This window comes from Microplitis mediator, chromosome 1, assembly GCF_029852145.1.
Source record: "Microplitis mediator isolate UGA2020A chromosome 1, iyMicMedi2.1, whole genome shotgun sequence".
NCBI classification, from domain to species: domain Eukaryota; kingdom Metazoa; phylum Arthropoda; class Insecta; order Hymenoptera; family Braconidae; genus Microplitis; species Microplitis mediator.
The window spans coordinates 3861030-3881611 of record NC_079969.1 but is presented as its reverse complement, the minus strand read 5'-3'; the positions used below and the strand labels follow the sequence as shown (position 1 = coordinate 3881611).

At 30.1% G+C, this 20582-nt stretch overlaps 2 protein-coding genes and 1 long non-coding RNA gene across 4 annotated transcripts; 1 reads left to right on the top strand and 2 right to left on the bottom strand.

Annotated features, from left to right (window-relative positions):
• Positions 1-601: 601 nt before the first annotated feature.
• On the bottom strand, positions 602-20373 carry LOC130664533 (colorectal mutant cancer protein). 2 transcript variants are annotated; one of them, XM_057464480.1, is made up of 12 exons: positions 20166-20373; positions 19104-19288; positions 18438-18670; positions 18203-18339; positions 8465-8726; positions 7403-7569; positions 7111-7326; positions 6142-6518; positions 4712-4975; positions 4058-4630; positions 3873-3975; positions 602-1381 (listed from the first exon to the last, which is right to left on the bottom strand). In XM_057464480.1, the coding sequence occupies exons 2-12, from the start codon at positions 19211-19213 to the stop codon at positions 1271-1273; spliced, it is 2553 nt and encodes an 850-aa protein (XP_057320463.1). In that variant the 5' UTR covers positions 19214-19288; positions 20166-20373; the 3' UTR covers positions 602-1270. The 2 variants fall into 2 exon arrangements, with proteins under 2 accessions (XP_057320463.1, XP_057320472.1); XM_057464489.1 differs by lacking the exon at positions 20166-20373 and adding an exon at positions 19939-20152.
• Positions 1933-2340, top strand: LOC130664553 (ubiquinol-cytochrome-c reductase complex assembly factor 6). The gene has a single exon (XM_057464514.1). The coding sequence runs from the start codon at positions 2083-2085 to the stop codon at positions 2251-2253; it is 171 nt and encodes a 56-aa protein (XP_057320497.1). The 5' UTR covers positions 1933-2082; the 3' UTR covers positions 2254-2340.
• On the bottom strand, positions 10475-16503 carry LOC130664560 (uncharacterized). Its single transcript, XR_008989427.1, has 3 exons — positions 15983-16503; positions 12745-13071; positions 10475-10781 (listed from the first exon to the last, which is right to left on the bottom strand). It is a non-coding gene; the product is annotated as an uncharacterized LOC130664560 (long non-coding RNA).
• Positions 20374-20582: the final 209 nt, after the last annotated feature.

The window sequence follows — 20582 nt, the reverse complement described above, 5'->3', positions numbered from 1 at the left end:
AAATTGAAAAAAAAAAAATTGAAATTTTTTTGGCGACAAGCGATTGAGGCCGTTCATAAAATACCTCACGTAAAATTTTACTTTCTAGATCCCCCTCCACATCCCCCCCCCAACTAATTTAAAAATTTTTAAATATTTATTAATTGGAATAGTAAACTTTTAATTTTTAAAAACTGAGCGGGAAATTTAAAAAATGATAATGAGCTATGAATGTCACGTTTTCTACTCCCGACGTCACAGTAAGCGACACCCTTGACTTTTTGAGTACGAACGTATTTTATGAACGGCCTCTTATATATTTGATAATCTAAGAATTTATAAGTAAAAAAATACATCGATTCCAATTTTAAATAGGCGACAATGATTTTTTTATCTCGCGATTTTACATTCCTTAGCTATCTAACTCATATTTTACGAGGTAATCGTTTACAGTCGGCACTATAGCAAGTCGCTCTAGAATCTTTTTATACAGAGACTACTCCATAAAGTTTCTCTACCTAAAATATGTCTATCGTAAAAATTATTGACAGCTAATGAACATGAATTTCCATGGTGACTAACGTGTTTTCTTAGCTACCGGTTATTTTTTAGCTGACGGAAATCCACAACTGAAATAAGATGTCAAGTTGACTGCAAAAACTTGATGGTGCAAATAGTTGACGGAAACTTGCAGTCAATTTGAAAGTAAAATTTTGCTCTCAAGTTTTTGATTCTTATTCATATTACGGCTATAGATTTCGTCAAGTAGTTTAGGTTGTACTCATATTGCAGTCAAAAAGTTTTATTATTTTGGAGTCTTGTCTGAAAGCTAGAATTTTGGAGTAATCAATTCAAGGATAGTTATATTTTACGATAGACATATTGTAGGCAGGGAAATTAGCATGGAATCTGTACATAAAGAGGTTTTGGAGCGACTTGTCATAATGCCTACAGTCGAATTCTATTAAATCTGACTGATAGTCGATGGAGGAGCGTAAATTCCTACTTCTTTAAGACTCGGAATTAATAAAAAAATTTCCAGATTTGACATTTCTAATTACGTTTTAAATATTTATGGCACTCGGATGATGAAAATCTTACGGAGATGTTTTTCCGGAAGCTGAAAAAATCTGTAATGATTATCAATTAATAGAAATGCGTGAGAGATAACTCGTCGTGGGGGTCGAGATCGAGTGTAAGTTCGGAATTAATGGAATTCGACTGTGGTAATTATATTTATTCCATTTTGGCTTTATTAATTATAGTCAGATGAACTTCTGTCAGATGAGTGTCATAAAGATGTTTCACTTGCACCAGAACTTTGGGATTGGAGGGGAAGACTTCCTTTAAAACTCGCAGCTTCTTCTTCTAAAATTGCTATTCTTTGTTTTAATATTTTTACCTGAAAAATATAATTAATTAATTAATACATAAATTTATATATATGTTTTAATAATGATACAGTAAATTGACAATAAAAAATTTCATGTATTTCAATAAACAAAATAAAAATTGACAGGCAAAAATTTCAAAAAATGCAGGTAGAGAATTTTCAAAAATTATCTTTTGTCTCTTTTTTTTTAATTTTTGATGACAATTAACTTGATAATTAAAAACACGAAATTTTTTAAACATAAGTTACTTTTAGCATCATGTTCTATGTTTCATTTCTTAAGTCTACTCATTCAAAGGCACGTGCGCAGAACATTGAGCTGTGATTATGCTTGTGCGCAGTTTAAATAAAATGGCGATGCTGAATTATTTCTGAAATTGCGGTAGTGGAATAAAATAATTTCTTAAATGTTTTTTTATAGTAAAACATTGAAAAAAATTCTAAGAAAGTGGCCGGGAAGAAAGACATTTGGAATTTATCGTTTCCTGCCAGTATTTTTTGTTGCCGGAGCTGGAATTGAATTTTTTATGATCAACTGGCAAGTTGGACAGGTTAACTTTTATAAAATTTATAAACAAAGACAAGTTCAAGAAATTGCTGATCGCAGGCTAGCAAGTGATCAAAGCAAAATCACACAGAGCACCAGCCCAGTCAAAAATTAACGGTATCAAATTTTATACATTGAAAAAAAAAGTCTTGAAATATTGATCATGCCGGCAGGAGCAAGTACAGGAGAGTACATAAGATTTTTCATCGCTGCAATGATCAGTGCATTTGCAGGCTCACAACTTGTTCATACTTATTATCGGCCCTTGGATGATATGGACCAGTTAGTAGAAGAAGAAATAAAACGAAGAACTGAACAACTCAAGCAGACTTGATTTATTATATAAATAATTTAATGTGAAGATATGTAAATAATAGAATGTTTGAAATTGTTACTTAATAAACAGACTGATAAAAATGTATATTTTTTCATTGTTATTATTTTTTTTCTTTAGATGAGGAAAGACTATATAAATCATATTACTGTCTTAATTATTTATTCATAATTCTTGACAATTAATGTTTAGTAATTATATATGTAATTTGAATTAGTATAATTTAATCTAACAATTAATTTTTACTATTCAAGTTAATTATTTTAATTTGTCTTTCTAGTACTTGATAAAGTCAGGAAACCAACGAAACGTTGTACAAAAATTAAAAACAAACATTAAATATTAACAAGAAAATTTTTTATCCAATAAAACTGATTTATTATTTAATTTAGGTATAGGGTAGAGTTAATTCTGGATACTTGCAAATTTTTGATAAAATGATTTAGAATTTACGCGAAAACCGGAGATTTGTTATCGTATTCAAAAGATACTTTTACACATTAGTCTTAATGTTTTATAATCTTCATATATCAAAGACCAAAAAAATATATCTCAGTATTTATATGAAGCTGATTTTTTTTTTCTGAATTTTATTATGGGTCTACTACCCATATAACAATTTTTTTCAATTCTTGAACAAGTCTGCTCTCAAGATCGATAGGTGCCAGTGTCTTTCTACGTATGTATCTTGCTGCAGATACTTGTGACCAGATTTAAATTGCAAGCCTTACACAAGAAATTCGTGCCAGATTATAACTCAATTCTGGAGGAAGACTATGGTTTAAAATAGTTGCTTATGGTTTGCTCAAGATCTGCTCAAGGCTCAAAATGGACCTCGAGTCTTGAGCAAGCCATGCGTAAGTACCTAGTGTAAGTTACTGGTGCAAGAAATGCGTCAGACACTTTCATTGCACCGTGTTTAAAATATCTTTAATATTCTTGCCTACGATACCATGAGCAAGACATACATAAATCTTGACATAGATTTCTTACTACATGATCTTATTTATTTATTTATAGCCCAACAGCTTACGCCAATAACAGGGCTAGATACATAATAGTATTAAAATACAAATCTGTTATAATTACAATCTGGTAACAGACGTAAAAATTTCAATACAAAAAAATAAAAATAATTTTTACTTTCGCAGAACAAAATTCCAAACAAAACAAAAATTATTATAAGGCTTCGGCCGACACTATAACAGAGATATCACATTCTATGTCTAATATAAACAATAGAGTGATAAATATATGTAATATATATAACGTATCTAATATAACGTAAATCATATAATATAATGTACAGCCTTATCAGCACCTTTACTCAACACATGTATTATGTTGCTGATCTTGATTCAGCAACTGCACTAGCAAAATTGGTGGCTGATATACCTGAAGGGTCTTGCGAAAGACATACGTAGAAAAAGACACTAGCAGCTAGGGGTTTTGCTCAAGATACTTACTCTAGAAGTTTGCTCAAACACGTGTTTCTAGGGTATAAAGTAAAAGATCTAGTGCCCAATCAGAGAATTACTGCCTGGTCAGGGAACTAGTACCCGATCAGGGAAATTTTATTAAAAAGTGTGCGCTGTGTTAAAAAAAAATTAAATAATTACCTGAGCAGCATTTCTTTCCACCATGATCAGCATTTGTTGCTCTAATTTTTTCATACGTGACTGATATTTTTTCTTAGATTTTTCTAGTGTCTGTACCAGTGCTCTAAAAAAATACCTTCAATTAATAAATATATTTCTACTAGTTAAATTAAAACACGACTAACGGAAACAAAAATATTAATTACCCATTAGCTATTTTTAAATCATTAATAAGATCTGCAGATTGCTGGTGCCGTAACTCCGAATTTCTGGTGACATTTTCTAAGGTATTAACTAATTCTTGAAGTCTTTCTTTGAGTCTCGCTTCACGTCCAAGTGCCTCAATAAGCTCGGACTCCATTCCTTCACTCTCGCTAGTATATCTACGGTCTTTATCGCTAACCATTGTCAGCATGGCTTCAGTATCAGTTAATTGATCTTGCAGATGTTGAATAGCTGTATTTTGAGCGGCTATTTGTGCATCGCGTGAATTCAATTTTAATTCAATAGTCGAACGTTCTTTTTCTAATAGAAAAACACGTGCGCGTAACTCAGCTTTATCTTCTCTCATTGCCATTAATTCTTGCATTAAGACTGCTGTCTCTAAATCAAGCTTACGTGCTTCGGCTAATGAAATTGTGTTTTTAGAATTTAAAGGCTCGACGTGAACTGTTTCTAACTCAACTGCTGTTGATCGGACCATTGCCCGATGATTTTTTAATTTACTTATGTGTTTACGAAGCCTTTGTTCTTCATCTATCGACCAGAAGACTTCAGAGCTGGTTTTTAAAAAAATTATTATTTAAATAATTCAGAATAAACAATTTTTTTTTTTTGTATTTCACAATGCGTTTACTTACTCATCAGATAATATGATGCTGTCTTCCCATGGTGCGCCTATGGTCGTATAATCACTTTCCAGTTGTTTCAGTAAGTGATGAGCAACGTTTTCCGCAGTTTTCCTATTATCTATTGTAACACTATTTCTATCAGTTGAAAGTGCAATCTCCGTTTCTAGTAATGCTACTAAAACATCATAAGCTTCAATCGCTCGATCACTGAATGACAGCGCTAAGTTAAGGGCAGTAGCATTGGACTCGTATTTCCCAACTAATAAACTTAATCTGTTAATAAAAAACAAAATTTTTTACAGTAATCTCATTATTTTGTAAGTAAAACAATAAAATTATAGAAAATTTATAATCTAGTACGAAGATACATGTATATTAGGGTGAGCCAAAAAAACCAAGCTATCGAATTTACGTCTTAAAAAGGACCTATATATCGAGAAAAAAATTCTCCCATTGGGCAAAATTTTTAGCTCAATTTTAAAATGTGTCGGTAGTCATTTGAAATTTCCCATTTAAATAACATGCAAAAAAATTTTTTTTTATTAAAAATATTATAACTTTTGAACCGTGTGAGATAAAAATTCGGTTCTAGAATATTCTTGTAGAGGATTAAATTTCTTAAAAGAAATTCCTGGGAGTCGAATTTGTAAACTTGATATTTCGTATACTAACAGGCTATCAAAGTCTAGAGTTAACAGAATCATACAAATTTAAGGCTTTATTCGGATTTTCCAAATACTTTTCTTTTATTGTGATCGATAACAAAATATCATTTTCTCACCTCCGGGCGGAAAGCGTCAACTTTCGTCCCGCTGTGCGAAACGAAGTTGCCGCTTCCCGCCTCCGTCGAGGAGAAAAATAGTATACACTCCTCGGGAAGTAAATAAGAAAGCCTCAGATCACATGTTTGTTGACCTCGGCTTCGCCTCGGCCAACAATTACATGTGATCTGAGACATTTCTTACTTTACTTCCCTAGGTGTGTAATATACTATTGTTACAACGTAAATATTGTTGGTGATTTCATTGCACTACATGTAGAACAAATTTTCTCGTGGTATTGATATTTTTAATAATAAAGCCTTAAATTTGTATGATTCTGTTTACTCTAGACTTTGATGGCCTGTTAGTATACGAAATATCAAGTTTACAAGTTCGACTCCCAGGACTTTCTTTTAAGAAATTTAATGCCCTACAAGAATATTCTAGAGCCGAATTTTTATCTCACACGGTTCAAAAGTTATAATATTTTTAATAAAAAAAAATTTTTTGCATGTCATTTAAATGGGAAATTTCAAATGGACACCTTTTAAAATTGAGCTAAAAATTTTTCCCAATGGGAGAATTTTTTTCTCGACATATAGGTCCTTTTTAAGACATAAATTCGATAGGTTGGTTTTTTTGGCTCACCCTATTGTATATGAAAGTTTATTAACGAACCTATCACATTGAGCTTTACTTTCATGCAAAGTTAATGCAAGAACTGCATTATTAGCTCGCGCATGTTCAAGTCGACTATTAAGTCTCTCGGTCTCAACTTCAAATTGTTCTTCTGATCCGTTTAACTCCTGTATGTTTGACTGTTCTAATAAATCTGACACCAAGTGCTCGGCAATCATAGTTGAACATACACCCAAATTTGTAATGTCAGGACCGGTTATATGTCTTTCGTCCGTTCGACGTAATTTCACTCTTTCAGCCATTTTCAAAATTGGCGCCTCGTCTCTTTGATGGTTTTTTGAATTTGGCGGTTGTAAAGGAGGTAATAATGGTGAACATGGTGCTGTTAATGGCTCTGGAGAACTTAAATTACCTTTCTACGAGCATAAATAAAACTCAAAATTATTATTATTATTATTAATTATTTGTTTGTTTGTTTAAATGCTCAGGGGATTATCTCTGGTAGTTCGCTACTACTGCGATGCTCCATAAACAAGATGGTTAGCAAACGCAGCAGGCGAAGTTCCGTTGCCTAAACAGACCGAGGGGTCCAAGGATTTTGCGATGAACAAGTTGGTATTCTAACTAATGCAGATACAAAACTGTTTTATTTCTCCAAGGACCCCAACAATGAGACCGACAAACCTGACACGGTAGCCGGGGTAAAGTTTGCCAATTTCAAACAGGAAATCCTGATATATCTGTTGTTTGTGCTCTTCTTTAACTGTGATGTTGAACTCAGCAGGTGCTGAGAACTCAGAGAAAAATGTTCTGGCACATGGCCCAATTTGGATGATAGCCAAGGAAAAAAAAAATGACAAATGTCGAGTGGTTTTATCGAAGAGCACAATATCAGGTTTGTCGTGGTCAATTTTCCATTATTATTTTAATTATTATTCAATTTTATGTAAAAATTCTCAACTACTCTAAAAAAAAGGAACATATATCTAAACTAGATTGAAAATTTACCTTATGATCTCTTCTAGGTGAATCACTACTATTATTTTGCCCGCTGTTTTTAAATTGCATTAGTTGACTTTGTAAGTGGGCTATTTCAGCTTTCAGAGCAATAACTTCATCTTGTAATGAAGCTACAGCTATACTTTGACACGTAATTTCTTGTTGGTTTGGTTCAGGTGTCGGCAATGCGGCAGGACTGATATATCCTCCATCATCACGATGATTCTGGTTTTATAAAAACATATTTACATTCAAAATTTAAAGTGCAAAAGAAAAAGTTTAAAGGATATTTATTATTTACTTCATTAAGCCGCGGAGGATCATCAATTTCTTCAGCGTAACTCGATTCTGCATCACCGAGGGTACGGTCGCCATCGTTATCGCGATCATCTTGAGTTTCTTCTCCAGCTTCACTTTCTTCCACTGGATTTGTTATTGAGCCTTCGGCATCTCGACTAGTTTCGATTTCTTTAAAGTAGTTTAGTTTTTAGTGAAATTTTTCGGAACATTCCCGTATGAGAAAACAATATATGGTTAAAATATATAAAATCATATATGTTTGTAACAAAAAAATATATGATATATTATATTGTATATTATAAAAAATCATATAGAAATTTTGGCCAATTAATTATAAAATTATTTACAGTAGTAAATATATGTATTCTATATATGTAACTTATATGTTTTTTATATTAAGCTATATATACATTTACATTTTTTTTACCTTATAATATATTGTATTGATATATTTCCTTTTATATTCAAAAAATATAAAATTTTTATATGAAATGAAATATATGGTAGCATATAATTTATATTATATATGGCACCATATATTTTCTTTGTTATATTTAAGCATATATTTTATTCGGTGTATGTATATGTATATGGGTATATATATTCGCATCAAATTAACTAATTTTGAAAATTTTAACTGCAATTTAAAGAGTATATTAAAATTTATATCTAATTTAATTGGAGTTGGTCATACGAATAAGAAACTTTTTTTTTCCATACACAATATAAAAATATGTTTTTATATATGATCAGAATATATTTTTCGTATATGATAGAAATATATATTTTTATGTATGATCAAAATATAGTTTTCGTATATGACAAGAATATATATTTTCATATACGATAAAAATATATTTTTTGTATATGATTGACATATATATTTTATATATGCTAAACATATACGGACTCGTATATGATGAATATTATATTTTTTAATATAAAAAAAAATATATCAGAAAATATAGTTAAATTGGCCACATATATTTTCTGATATTTATCATATATTTTGACCATATATGTTATTTTCATACGGTTTATTATTTGCAAAGTGAATTTTTACCAGATTCATCCTCTTCTGTGATAACATTAGCGCGCTGCCTTTCAAGTTGTCTACTAAGTTCGGCAATCACTGAATGTAGTTCAGTGAGTCTTTCTTCATGTCGAATTGATTGCTGCTCAGCACGTTGTTCAGCTCTTAAGGCTTGAGCTTCAGCTCTAATCAATGCTGTGTCTGCGGCCTCTTTAGCACGTGTCGCTGCTAGTAATCGTGTGTTCAATTCCGCTACCTCTGATCTTAGGGATGATAGAGCAGCTGCGTGAAGCTAAAAAAATTATTCAGTAGTCAATTATTCATATAAGAGAGAATAAATTTAAATGAAGAATCAAAAAGTTGTTCTTTAAAAAATGATTTTTCAAGTGATCGAGATTTGTTTCAAACCCCGTAGCCATCGGTCCCAATTCTATCGTTAAGAAAAAATTCAAATTTAAATTTCTTCTAAATTCTGAAAAAACTCGATTTCAAAATTTGGTAAACTTCAAAGCTGAAAAAATCTTTTTGATTGTCACGTAAATTATCGAAATTGGTCAAATTCTTTGGAGGTATTATGGATAAAAAATTCAAAAAAGAATATCGTTTCTATGTTAATTGAAATCGTTTTAATAGGAGATGATTTCCTTGTGTAAAAGTTTAGACTCTAATTAAAATTAAAAATTTTTTAAATTGAACTGATATTAAGTAAGAGATTTCAGCCATAAAATAATTGAAGGAGTACTAAATAATTTAAATGTGACTGCAGCCAATTATTGATTAACTGTCGAGACGGACATTGAAAGACATGCGAAAGTAGACAGATGATAAGGAGAAAATATTGATTGTAAAATAGTAGATTTAAATTCATTCATTTGATTAGTTAATTTATTATGTCACGAATTAAAATTTAAACTATTTAGAATGTGAAGAAAAACTTTTAAAGCGTAGCATTACATAAATAAAAAATTTGGAGTATTTTCTGTTAGCTAATGTCGAAATAACGAAATTCAAAAATGTAGATTTACCGGGAGTTCAAATTAAATGACATTTTATTATCGTTGCCATATTTTTTCTTAAAAATAACCATTGTCAATTTTGACCACAAGGTTATAAAATTTTCGATATCAGTAAAATTACGGTAATATCACGGTGTGCTTGCACGGTAATTCACCATACGGAGAAGTATTCTCGTTTCAAATACGGTGTCACAGTAAAGCCAATCGTTTTGACTCAACTTCAACCTTGAATAACTTTCGAACGAGTGAATTCAGCAAAAAATAGTAAGAGACCTTTTTTATAGAGCATTAAATTTCCTTCAAGAATATGTATCTTGACTAAAAAAAATTTTAATATTTCTAGTTGTGACAAAAATCAAAAATAGAAACAAACAATTTAAAAAACGTATTAATGTTTAAGGCACCCTTACAAGGAAACGGTTCGTTTTACATCAATTTACTAAGAGAGATTTTTTGTAGGGAATTCAATTTCCTATAAGAATATACATTGCTCAAATTTTTCAAACAGATGATTTACGAGTTTTGTATAAAAAATGAAATTTCTGTCAAAAAACTAATAGTCGTAACGATACATCTCTTAATATCAATATTAAGGGCTCAAATTTGCACAATAATTTTTTTTGGTCATCAGGAATAATATTTTCAGTATCGAAAAAAAAAACTAGTCGATTTTTTTGGCCCAGTCTAATGTACTCTTACCCATTGATTTTCTACAAGTACATTTCTATTTTTACTTTGTTCATTTTTCATTACTTTTAAACTCCGTCGACTTACATTTTGTTCTCGATCATCAGCCTCAACTTGTATAGGCACAGCATGATCGTAATCTCGTTCGCCCGGACAACAAAGCCAAGATCGTGCCTTGATCCCGTCTTGTCGAGTATTTTCATCTACTTCAACTACATCTCTGGCAGTAGAACAATTAGTATAGACTAAATTATCTTTTCTTGGTGGTGTTTCAATAACTTCTTTAACACCGTTATGATCACCGCGTTTGTTAGAACCATTTAAAACACTTGTGTGAATTCGCGTGGTATCACGCGATTTAGGACGATGGTGGCAGATAATCTGAAGCTGCTGTTGCCGATTAATGTGATCATTGTAAAAGTCTAATGACTCCACAGAGCCATTGTTTACTGACAATGCGGGTTCCGCCACTTTGATGTCAAATCAGAGACTTTTCATGCCTCTGAATTATAAGTTTTTAATGTTCAATCACTCATTATTTTTACGACTAAAGTATGATCATTATAAATTTAATAAAACATTCAATTAATAAATATTATTGTAGTACAGCTTACACGTTAGTTTAACATTGCGTATATTCTGTGCTAAAAAAATGTCATAATTAAATTTTTTTTTATTTTTCACGCTCGTTAACTCGCTTCCTTAATGAATATTTCTCGGATTTTTCTAGTATACTTGTCGCGTGTGGTAAAATCTATATAATTTAGTTTAATGACAGTAATATAGAGTACACTTATTTTATGTAGATGATTATAAATATATTTTACTGTTAATTATCGTTAAAATGTAACTATTATAAGATGATAATAATAATAATAATAATGATAGTTTTTAATCTGATTTAAAACAATAATAGAATGTTGTTCATACATGCAGAAAATATGACGTAATAACAGAAGTATTATATTTAACTGCATTGAATTGGTCTATACTGAATATTAGATCAATCGTGAATGGAAATTTTATATAAGTTAATTGATATAATCGACTGTTTTGATGAAAAACGGCTTCATTTTCACGCATGTGAAAAGAAGAAAATTATTAAAGAAGTGGTGACTATTCTAAACTTAAAAACGTGAAACGAAGAACTTTTTTTAGACTTCAAAATTCAAAGGAAAAATCAATGATTTTCTCTACAAACGAATTAGTGAAAATCACTATTTGGCAGTGAATAGTCACTTATTGCTAGTGCAAAGTATACCACTTGAATTAGTGATATACTTTTCACTAGCAAATAGTGAATAGTCACTTGTTTCACTATTTCATATTTAAGAGAGTTGACTATAAATTTTGAATTTTTTTTCAAAACGACAAATTATAAAAAAAAATGTTTTCAAAAATTGCACTTATAGTTTTTTAAATTTCCTACATGCGCATTTTCTTAGATTTTTTTTTTGTGATTTATTTGTTGAAAAAAAAAAACCTAAAAATTTTTAATTGTCTACTAACTTTAGGATCATCTTTCTGTGACCTTATTTAGCACTGAAAATTTGGTTGCGTAACAACATATTCGCGACAAAATATCCGCAGACAAAATAACCACACGACAAAATATCTGCGGAAATAATATCCGATGAATAAAATATCTACGGACAGAATATCCTGAAAATGAACATACCAAAAATATGAATTCATCAGATCAAAATTTTCAGTTAAAATAACAGTAGAAGAAAGTTATTGAAATCATATTTTATAAACATTTTTCATTTACTTCATTAAATACTTCATGCGAAAATACATATGATTGATACATGCATAAATAGGTGAGAAACATAGCGCTCCTTTTTCACGAATTTTGTGTGTTTGCAATTACAAAAATATACCCACACACGCAGAGAATTTTCGAGTAAAAATTACCCATAAAGTTTAGTGCTGTAAGGATATGTAGCCAGTAACTAAATTTTTAATATGCTGTTAGTACAAATTTCACTCCATTTACATGCTATCGAGTAGTATATTTTACAATTTGCATAGAAAAAATTTAGATATTTTTCACAAGTCCTCAAAATATTATATTTTTTGGGTAATTATTATTAAAAATTTCCCTGCGTGCACATAAAATGGTGTGAAAGATAGCGCCCTTTTTTCACGAATTTTTATCGACAAATGTTTAATCAATTGAATTTTTTTTACAGATATTTTGCCAACAGATTTTTTGTCGGCGTATATTTTGTCTGATCGATATTTTGTCAATGGATATTTTTTTGCGGATTTCTAAGCGTGTCACCGAAAATTTATCACTTTTAATAGAGATTTAAAAAAAAGTTTACACAAGAGTCTAATGACGTTCATTTATAATCTTAACTCAATTGTATTTTTCTTTGTACTTCCAGAAGTTCAAAAATTGTTAAAAAAAGATTCATTATTGTGTCACGTTTTCAAATTTTGAATAGTCAGCTTCTCTTCAGTCTTTTTGTCAACGATTATTTTTTACACGGAATATATAAATATTAAATTTAAATCTTAAAAAGTGGTTACGGCTCGGTTTTAATTTGTGGTTTGCATATTTTATATACTAACAACTTGATCGAATCACTCAGCTCTTACCTAAATTAATTTCGTCGATGCGTGGATCTAAAGTGCGTTCTACTTACATACTACTTTCAAGAGACCAAAAGTAAGTTTTCAAGAAAAAACCAGTAGGCTTCATAAATTTTAATTTATTTTATATAGACAAAGTTGATTTTAAATTTAAAAATGAATGCTCAATTAAAAGTTCTGTTAGTGTAGTGACAATTATAACTTACCAACGAGAAAGGAAAGAGTGAAAACAAGTTTAAAAAAAAAAAAAATAATTTTAAAGAGATGGTACAGCTTGTAGGCGGGCTTGTTTAGTTTTATCGAATTTTTTAATGTGTTATTTACTTCCTGTTTCTTTTTTTTTTCAAGTCAAATACGATTTTTAAATTTTAGAAAAAAATAATAAATAGAGCGGTATTAATTTAAAAAATTATGTTAATCATATTTGATCAAATGAACTGGGACAGTAGTTTTTAATTCAAAATGTACTAGCTCATAAAGTATGAAAAAGTGTATTTTGAATTTCTTTTTCCTAAATTTATAGAAGAAATTTCAAGCATAAAAATTAAAAAGTAAAAGAACCAGTTGGAGTATTCAGAGGACTTGAGGCATAGCAAGTTCGTCTACACCTTTGGTTTGCATGAGCGAGCTCAGAGTGAGACAGAATTAATGAAAAAAGTTAAAAACAAATAAGTGAAAGATGACAAGATAGAAAAAATGAAAGACTGGTTAAATTACAAAAAAGTAATGATAAAAATAAATGATAGTTATGGAGTTTTGTTAATAATATGATAAAAAATTATTGTTGATGAGCTTTTTTTGTTAATTATTAAAATTTAAAAAATCAAATTCAAATCTCCGATTTCATTCTACTAAAAAATTACGAGTTTCTTTTCAACTTATTATTATTATTATTATTATTATTATTTATATTATTATTATTTTTATTATCATTCATCGGCTATTGTCCTATTAGGGTCACGCGCCAGTATTATTATTATTTTTTGTAATTAAAAATCAGTTGACTTGACCGAGATTCGAACCCTGATCTCCCGCGTGTGAATCCTATCCTCGTTCTATCGGTCCGATGCCTCTATTAAACGAAGTTCTCTAACTTTTAATCTATATTCTTACACGCAATTTTATTCCTTTTGTAATACTTAGTACTCCATTGATCCAAGTTACAGAAATTACTATAACGATAGTAAATTTTACACCTAGAAAACTATTTACTACATACTTTTACTTAATTTTTATATTTTTACGGAATAAAAATCGTTAGACGTAAAATGTGTTACTCAACTTTTAGTAATAAATGTAACAATATTGCAGTTTTTCAGATAAAGATCTAGTAGTAATTACCATTTTATGATTTTTACTATACATTTGACTCGTTTTCTACGTGTATTTGAAATGTAATAACGAAAACCTTTAAATAAAATTTATAAATATATTTCTCTATACAATCAAGTCATCGGTTTATATAAATATAAATTATTGATGTTATACTTCCACTCGTTATTGAGTTTTTGCAATAACGTCTTAACCAACCTTATAAGTAGGGACAAGATTTTTGCCTCAATTTCAAAATGAGTGATTCATATATTTGATATTACAGCAAAAATATTGGTCTTATAAAAAAAGTTTTGAAACAAAAGTTGTGGGAAATTTAATTTTATAAAAAAAATCTTTCTTATGATTTTTTGATTCGACTATTATTTTCACCGTGATTTCAAAATTAAGATTCATAATGAGTGATTCAAATTTGTGTTTATTACCAAAATCTTAATTTCGAAATTACGGCTTTCTTATTAGTCCTAAGAAAAAATTATAAGAGACATTTTTTTTATAAAATTAAATTTTGAACAACTTTTATTTGAAAAATTTTTTTATACGACCAATATTTCCGCCGTAATATCAAAAATTTGACAGCATTAATAATTGATTGTTATTTTTAAATCAAAGTAAAATCTTGGCTCTACTTATAAATTAAGACGTTATGGCAAAAACGCCGTCCGAATAGCAACCGAAACTTCTGCACACATTCATTGACCAAAAGACTAAATAAAAACGATTTTTTCACGATTTATTGATTACAATTACGCTATAAAATTTAATTGCAATTATTAATAATCCATTGTCTTTCTAATAAAATAATTTTTAGTTGTTTTTTTAGGCAGCTATAAATGGAATGTTACTTGATTGACAGAAAAAATTTAAATTATTCAGGGGTAGAGTTACAGCTGTTGGCAGACAGGGAGAGAAAGGGCAATAGACCGAATGGAGCCAGAGAATACTGAATTACGATGGATACAGGACCACGTCACAACTATAACGGACGTACTCATACATACGCATAAGCCGCAAATAAGTTTAATAAATTTAATGCTTTTATTTTATTGTCTACTGGATACTGATTTTTTTTTATTTATTTTCCACATGAAAAAAAGATAACGCTGATAAAATTGTCGTTTATGATCGAGCTCGCGCTCGATTAATGTGTAATTAAATAGTTACAGTTCTTGAAGTTTTAAATCAGTAATAAGTAATAGAAGTAATGAGTTCGGGTCAAATTATATCACATAAATGAATGCAATATAATTAATAGTAAGAATATGGATATTTTGTTTAAAAATGCTGTAACTACACAGTCTTTTGATCAAATTCACCCTCTGATTGAGTAAATCTGGGCCGCAAACAAAAGAAATACCGAAAAAATAAAAATTAGAACCTTTTGTTTTACTTTTTATTTGAAAGTTACTCGAAATTTAGTATTTTTTACCCCATAACTGAACAATATTTATAAACAGAAGAGTAATTACTCATCTTTGCTCCGTTTTACTCCCAATTAACGAGTGAAATTAATCAGATAATTTTTGAAAAAATCGTATGTTAACTGGGATACAAATTTTTTGAATTGAAATTGCAATTTAACGGCAAAATTTACTGGATTTTTACTTATTTATGTAGCGATAGGATACTGGTTAGCAGACGTTTAATAATTTTTTGATTTTTTCACGATGAATTATAAAAAATAAATGTTTTGAATAATTGCACCTCTAGTTTATTTGATTTTCTACATGTGCATATTTTTTATTTTTTTTTTTGTAATCGATTAGTTAAAAAAAATCCGAAAATTGTTAATTGTCTGTTAGTTTCAGGATCAAGCGATAGAATTATTTCATAAAACGAATGTTTGAAATTAAGCAGTTTAAAAAAAGTAGGTAGTAAAATTCTAAAACTAGTATTTTATAAGATAACACACTTATAATCGTTATGTATGCATGTGTTATTAATTTAAATGAATTCACAGTCGTAAAATTTATGAAAACGACAAAGTTATTAAGGAAGTATGCACAAATACGTTCACTGACAGACTGACAAGCTGATTGCGCTGACTCTCGTGATACGAATATCTCTTCTACTGGATTGTCTACTTCTTGTGTAAGTACGCATACGTATGCGGGTATAAAATAGTGATCGTGAGTACACATAGGGTACGCGTGTATGTATAGAATAGTATGGTACGAAAGGAAGGAAACCGGCGCCAGTCGCCGAAGCATCATACACTCGAGGCGCAACCGCGGGAATCTGGATTATATAGCAGACGCCAGGCAATATTGCGAGCTGGACGTGGCGCCAAAGAACTCTCTTACCCTTTTAGGTTTTGTTTCTTTTACAATTTATTCAATTTTATCCATTAGGAGACTGGGTTATTTACTACCTTAAATTACAGAATAAAAATAAATTCCATAAAGATTTATCATGTTGACATTTGAAATAGCCAGCAATATTCTGTTGATTGTTTCAAAATTATTAATGTTCATTAATTGGGTACATTAATTTGATTAATCACGAGTTTGGGAATTTATTTGAATTCTGATTGTAATATTGTTTTAAGAAACGAAAGATTGCAATTGATCTGATTTTCGAAAATCTTCAATAGACATACCGAAGAATTTTTAAATTTTATGATCCGCGTACTATTTTTAGGACATTTGAGACTGCGTGTATGTATAGATCTAGGAATATGTCAGTGGTAAGAAAAAAAAATAGATATTTTTGTTACTTGGACGCAAAGTGGCAATTTATCGAGCGTTGTGATGTTGCGACATGATCACAAGACTTGTGGCACGTCGTCCCTTTTCTGGGTAAACCTCGTAACTGCTATAATTTTGTTCAGAAATCGGTCAAAACATCTATTCTGTTGCACGTACGTTAATGGAAATATTAAAATTCAAAATTCTCTCGAACAATCTGTTACAATTATTAAAATTTGAAGCTTTTTTTACGTAATAGCAGCACTAAAGAATATTTTTCACTCATAATTTTAATTATGAAAAAAAAGTAGTTACGATGTTTACCCAGAAATGGAGTGACGTGCTTATGAAAATGTGTGTAATGCTAATGATTATTAGCTTTGACTTTCTAAGTCATTTCAATCCGATAACTTTTAATGGTAAACTAATATAAAACTTAAAGATTTACAAAACATCTTTTAGTGATGAATATTATGCCAGTTGTTGATTTTGTAAAGTGAATTTTATAGTAGAATGGGATGGTAATCATGTTATTAAAAAGCATTGCTAATTATCTGGTCACCCTGACGGATCAGAGTTACGGTAAAATTGTGGTATATTCACCGCCACAGGGTAAAATTACCATATAGGTGGAAATTTGCTGGGTTTTTACGGTATATCCCGGTAAATTTACCATGAATTCACGGTAAAATTACGTTATAGTTACGGTGGAGATGCGGTAGAGTTGCAGTACCTCCTCCCACTATACGATTTATTCTTATAGGACCACGTACGTGAGTCAGCGCAGTGGATAACAGCAAAGACTTGGAATCAGAGGGTTCCGGGTTCGAGCCCAGTAGTCGGCGGATATTTTTTCATAAAAAAAAGACATTAATTGATCCGTTTGAGTGATGCTCTTAATCCCTGGAATCACATATAGAGTAAAATGTGAATTTCCAAGTTTTTTATCTATACAATACTATAACTACTTTGATAAATAATCATAATTATTAAGTACCGTATTTTCACTGTGAATATACGGCAACTCTACCGTAAATCACAGTAATTATATCGTAAAAATGCGGTAATTCCGTCGTAAAAACACAGTAATTCTACCGTAAAAACCGAATTATAATTCATTATTTTTACGAACATTACGCATTTTACTGCGCACACCTGCGCAAATAAGACACAACTGTTGATATAGTGGGGACAACAAGACCTGTTTAATTCACGGAATGGTCATAGACAAGAGCGTTAACGTCATGAAGATTTTACTGCACTAGCGTACATGTTTCGCGCGTTTACTCTTCATACATTTATATTAATGTATTGCTGTGTCAATTTTGTATATTTTTATGCTGTTTTGACCTCATATTTTTCATGTCTTTTACATTATAGGGACAAACGAGAGAACTTAGCATTTGAAGTTTACTTAAAAACAAAAAATGAAAATTTTACTTTACCTTATTGGCGAGATCTAACATGTTTCCGGTGCCTCCAGCAGCCGCTTCCACAAGTTTTTGAAGCGATTGTGGTTCAGGAGAAAGATCACGGGCACCGCTATCGAACTCCCAGCTTTCATGACGTCCAGAGATAGTACCTAGAAATACATTTAATTGTAGAAAAAAAATGATGCAGAATTACAGGCGATTTTTTTTCCCCAAGTAAGAGAAACATCTAAATGAATTAACAAATTACCAAGACTATTGTCACTGCTAGTTGGTAAATACTCTGGCGTATGAGTCAAATGTGTTGAGCTCGATCTATTTTTTCCAGATTTGAGTGCTTCGATTTCCGGTCTCAAAGCTAATCTTCGTCTTAAAAATTCTTGATAAGATATTCGACCGCTATCATCAGCACCAAGTTCTTGCATTAATTCTTCGACTGAACCCTCGAGATTTAACTCTCGACATACTGTCAATAAATCTTGACTGAAAGTATCAAAATAACGCAAATGAAAATGTTAAATTAACACTTTACGTCTGTTGCACATTAAGTTTTAGAACCGTCAATAGAATATTAACATTTTTTTGTGTTGTTTCCTGTTAATTTTTACAAATTCTTTTTACTGTGCAAAATTCAAAAGTAAGAAAAAAGTATATCCATAAAAATTATGATACTGAAATTAGCTGAGGTCTAATAAATTTTTGATTTTTTTAAAAACTCCAAAGCTTAATAAAAAAAATATTTCAGAAAATTGTACCAATAGTTTTTCTAATTTTCTACAGGTGCATTTTATTAGATTTTTTTTTTTAAATTAAATCGTTAAAATTGTTAATATGTCTGTGAACTTCAGGATCATTAAAAAGTAATGACATTGTTTTGGTCAACGTCATAAGTTGTTTAGTAAATAAAACTACAAACCTATCGATAAATCCATCGCCGTCCCCGTCGCAAGCTTGGAAGAGCTTTTTCACTCGTTCCTCATCGCAGATGGAGCCCGCTTCGCTTTCAGCATCGGCTGTCTGTGACATTATTTTTATTACGTCTTCTTTGGATTACCCATCACAGCCAGTTTTTATCATTTGAAATTACATTTTTTCGTCCCACTTTTGAAAAACGTAAAAAAATATTTTGAATAAAAAAAATCTGTATTTTCTGATGATCCTGAAGTTAGCAGACAATTAAAAATTTTCAAATTTTTGTTTCAACAAATCAATTACAAAAAAAATAAAAAATTGGAATACACATGTAGAAAATTTTTAAAACTACAGGTGCAATTTTTTCAAATATTTTTTTTTTTTTATAATTTATCATTTAAAATAAAATCCAAAAATTATTAGACGTCGGCTAACTTCAGTTTTGTATTTTCTGTTCCATTTAAAATGACAGCGAAAGCAGCTGACACCCGACAGTCTCAATAATTTAAATAAATAAATTTTATAGCAAAAAAATTTTCAACCCTAGTACTCAAGTTTTTCAGCATCTTGCCTATAAATTCAAAAGTGTGAGGGAAATTTTCTTAGCGAACTGCTGAAGAAAATCCGCGAGAATTTTTCAAAATTTTTTCATCTATTTTCTCATCATATAAATTTTTGTTACAAGAACAAAAAAACTGTCGAATGTTCGCTAAATTCCGTGTCTTCATGTCAACTCTTTTAAATATTTTCTCTTGACATTTAAAATAAATTTTAAAATTTAAATTCCAAGTTACACTTTTTAAAAAAAATTAAATAAACAAATAAAAAAAAACACTGACACGTTAACTATTTTTAAGTTTGTTGACATCCATTATTGCTGTTCACTTTAGAACATTTTGCCAATAAATAAATAAAATAAGTAACACAAATTCACTAAATTTGATTGTAACCTTTTTGTTAATTAGTTTTCACTTCTATTACAATAAAGGGTTCAAAAAGAAATATATATTTAAATATATATAAGTAGAAATCCACACTAGATTCCGGCAATTTTTCAGATACTAACCTTAACCTAAAACACTGAAGACTGTAAATTAAAGCTGCATTAAATTCACGGTAAGTTGGTGGGGTAAATGCACAATCCACTACCACAATTATCCATTTCTACGGGTTTTAAATTTATATGTATACACATAAACGATATCGATTTTGTTAAGGTATGACTAGAAATACAAACTGTTCTGTAAATATGTGCACATCTATGTGTATATTGTGCATATATCTGTATATATAGTGTAAATGTAAATTGCGAGTCTACAGTTTTAAGTGACAATTCTTTTACACTTTGCGCCACCGCACGTACAAGATTTTTAATATTTTTTCTAAGTTTCATTATCTTTTAATGAATAAGGAGGTATCTAGATAACCCGACACCCCCGTTGTTAATAACGCCCTCCCTGATGACCATTTTGATGACAACTTG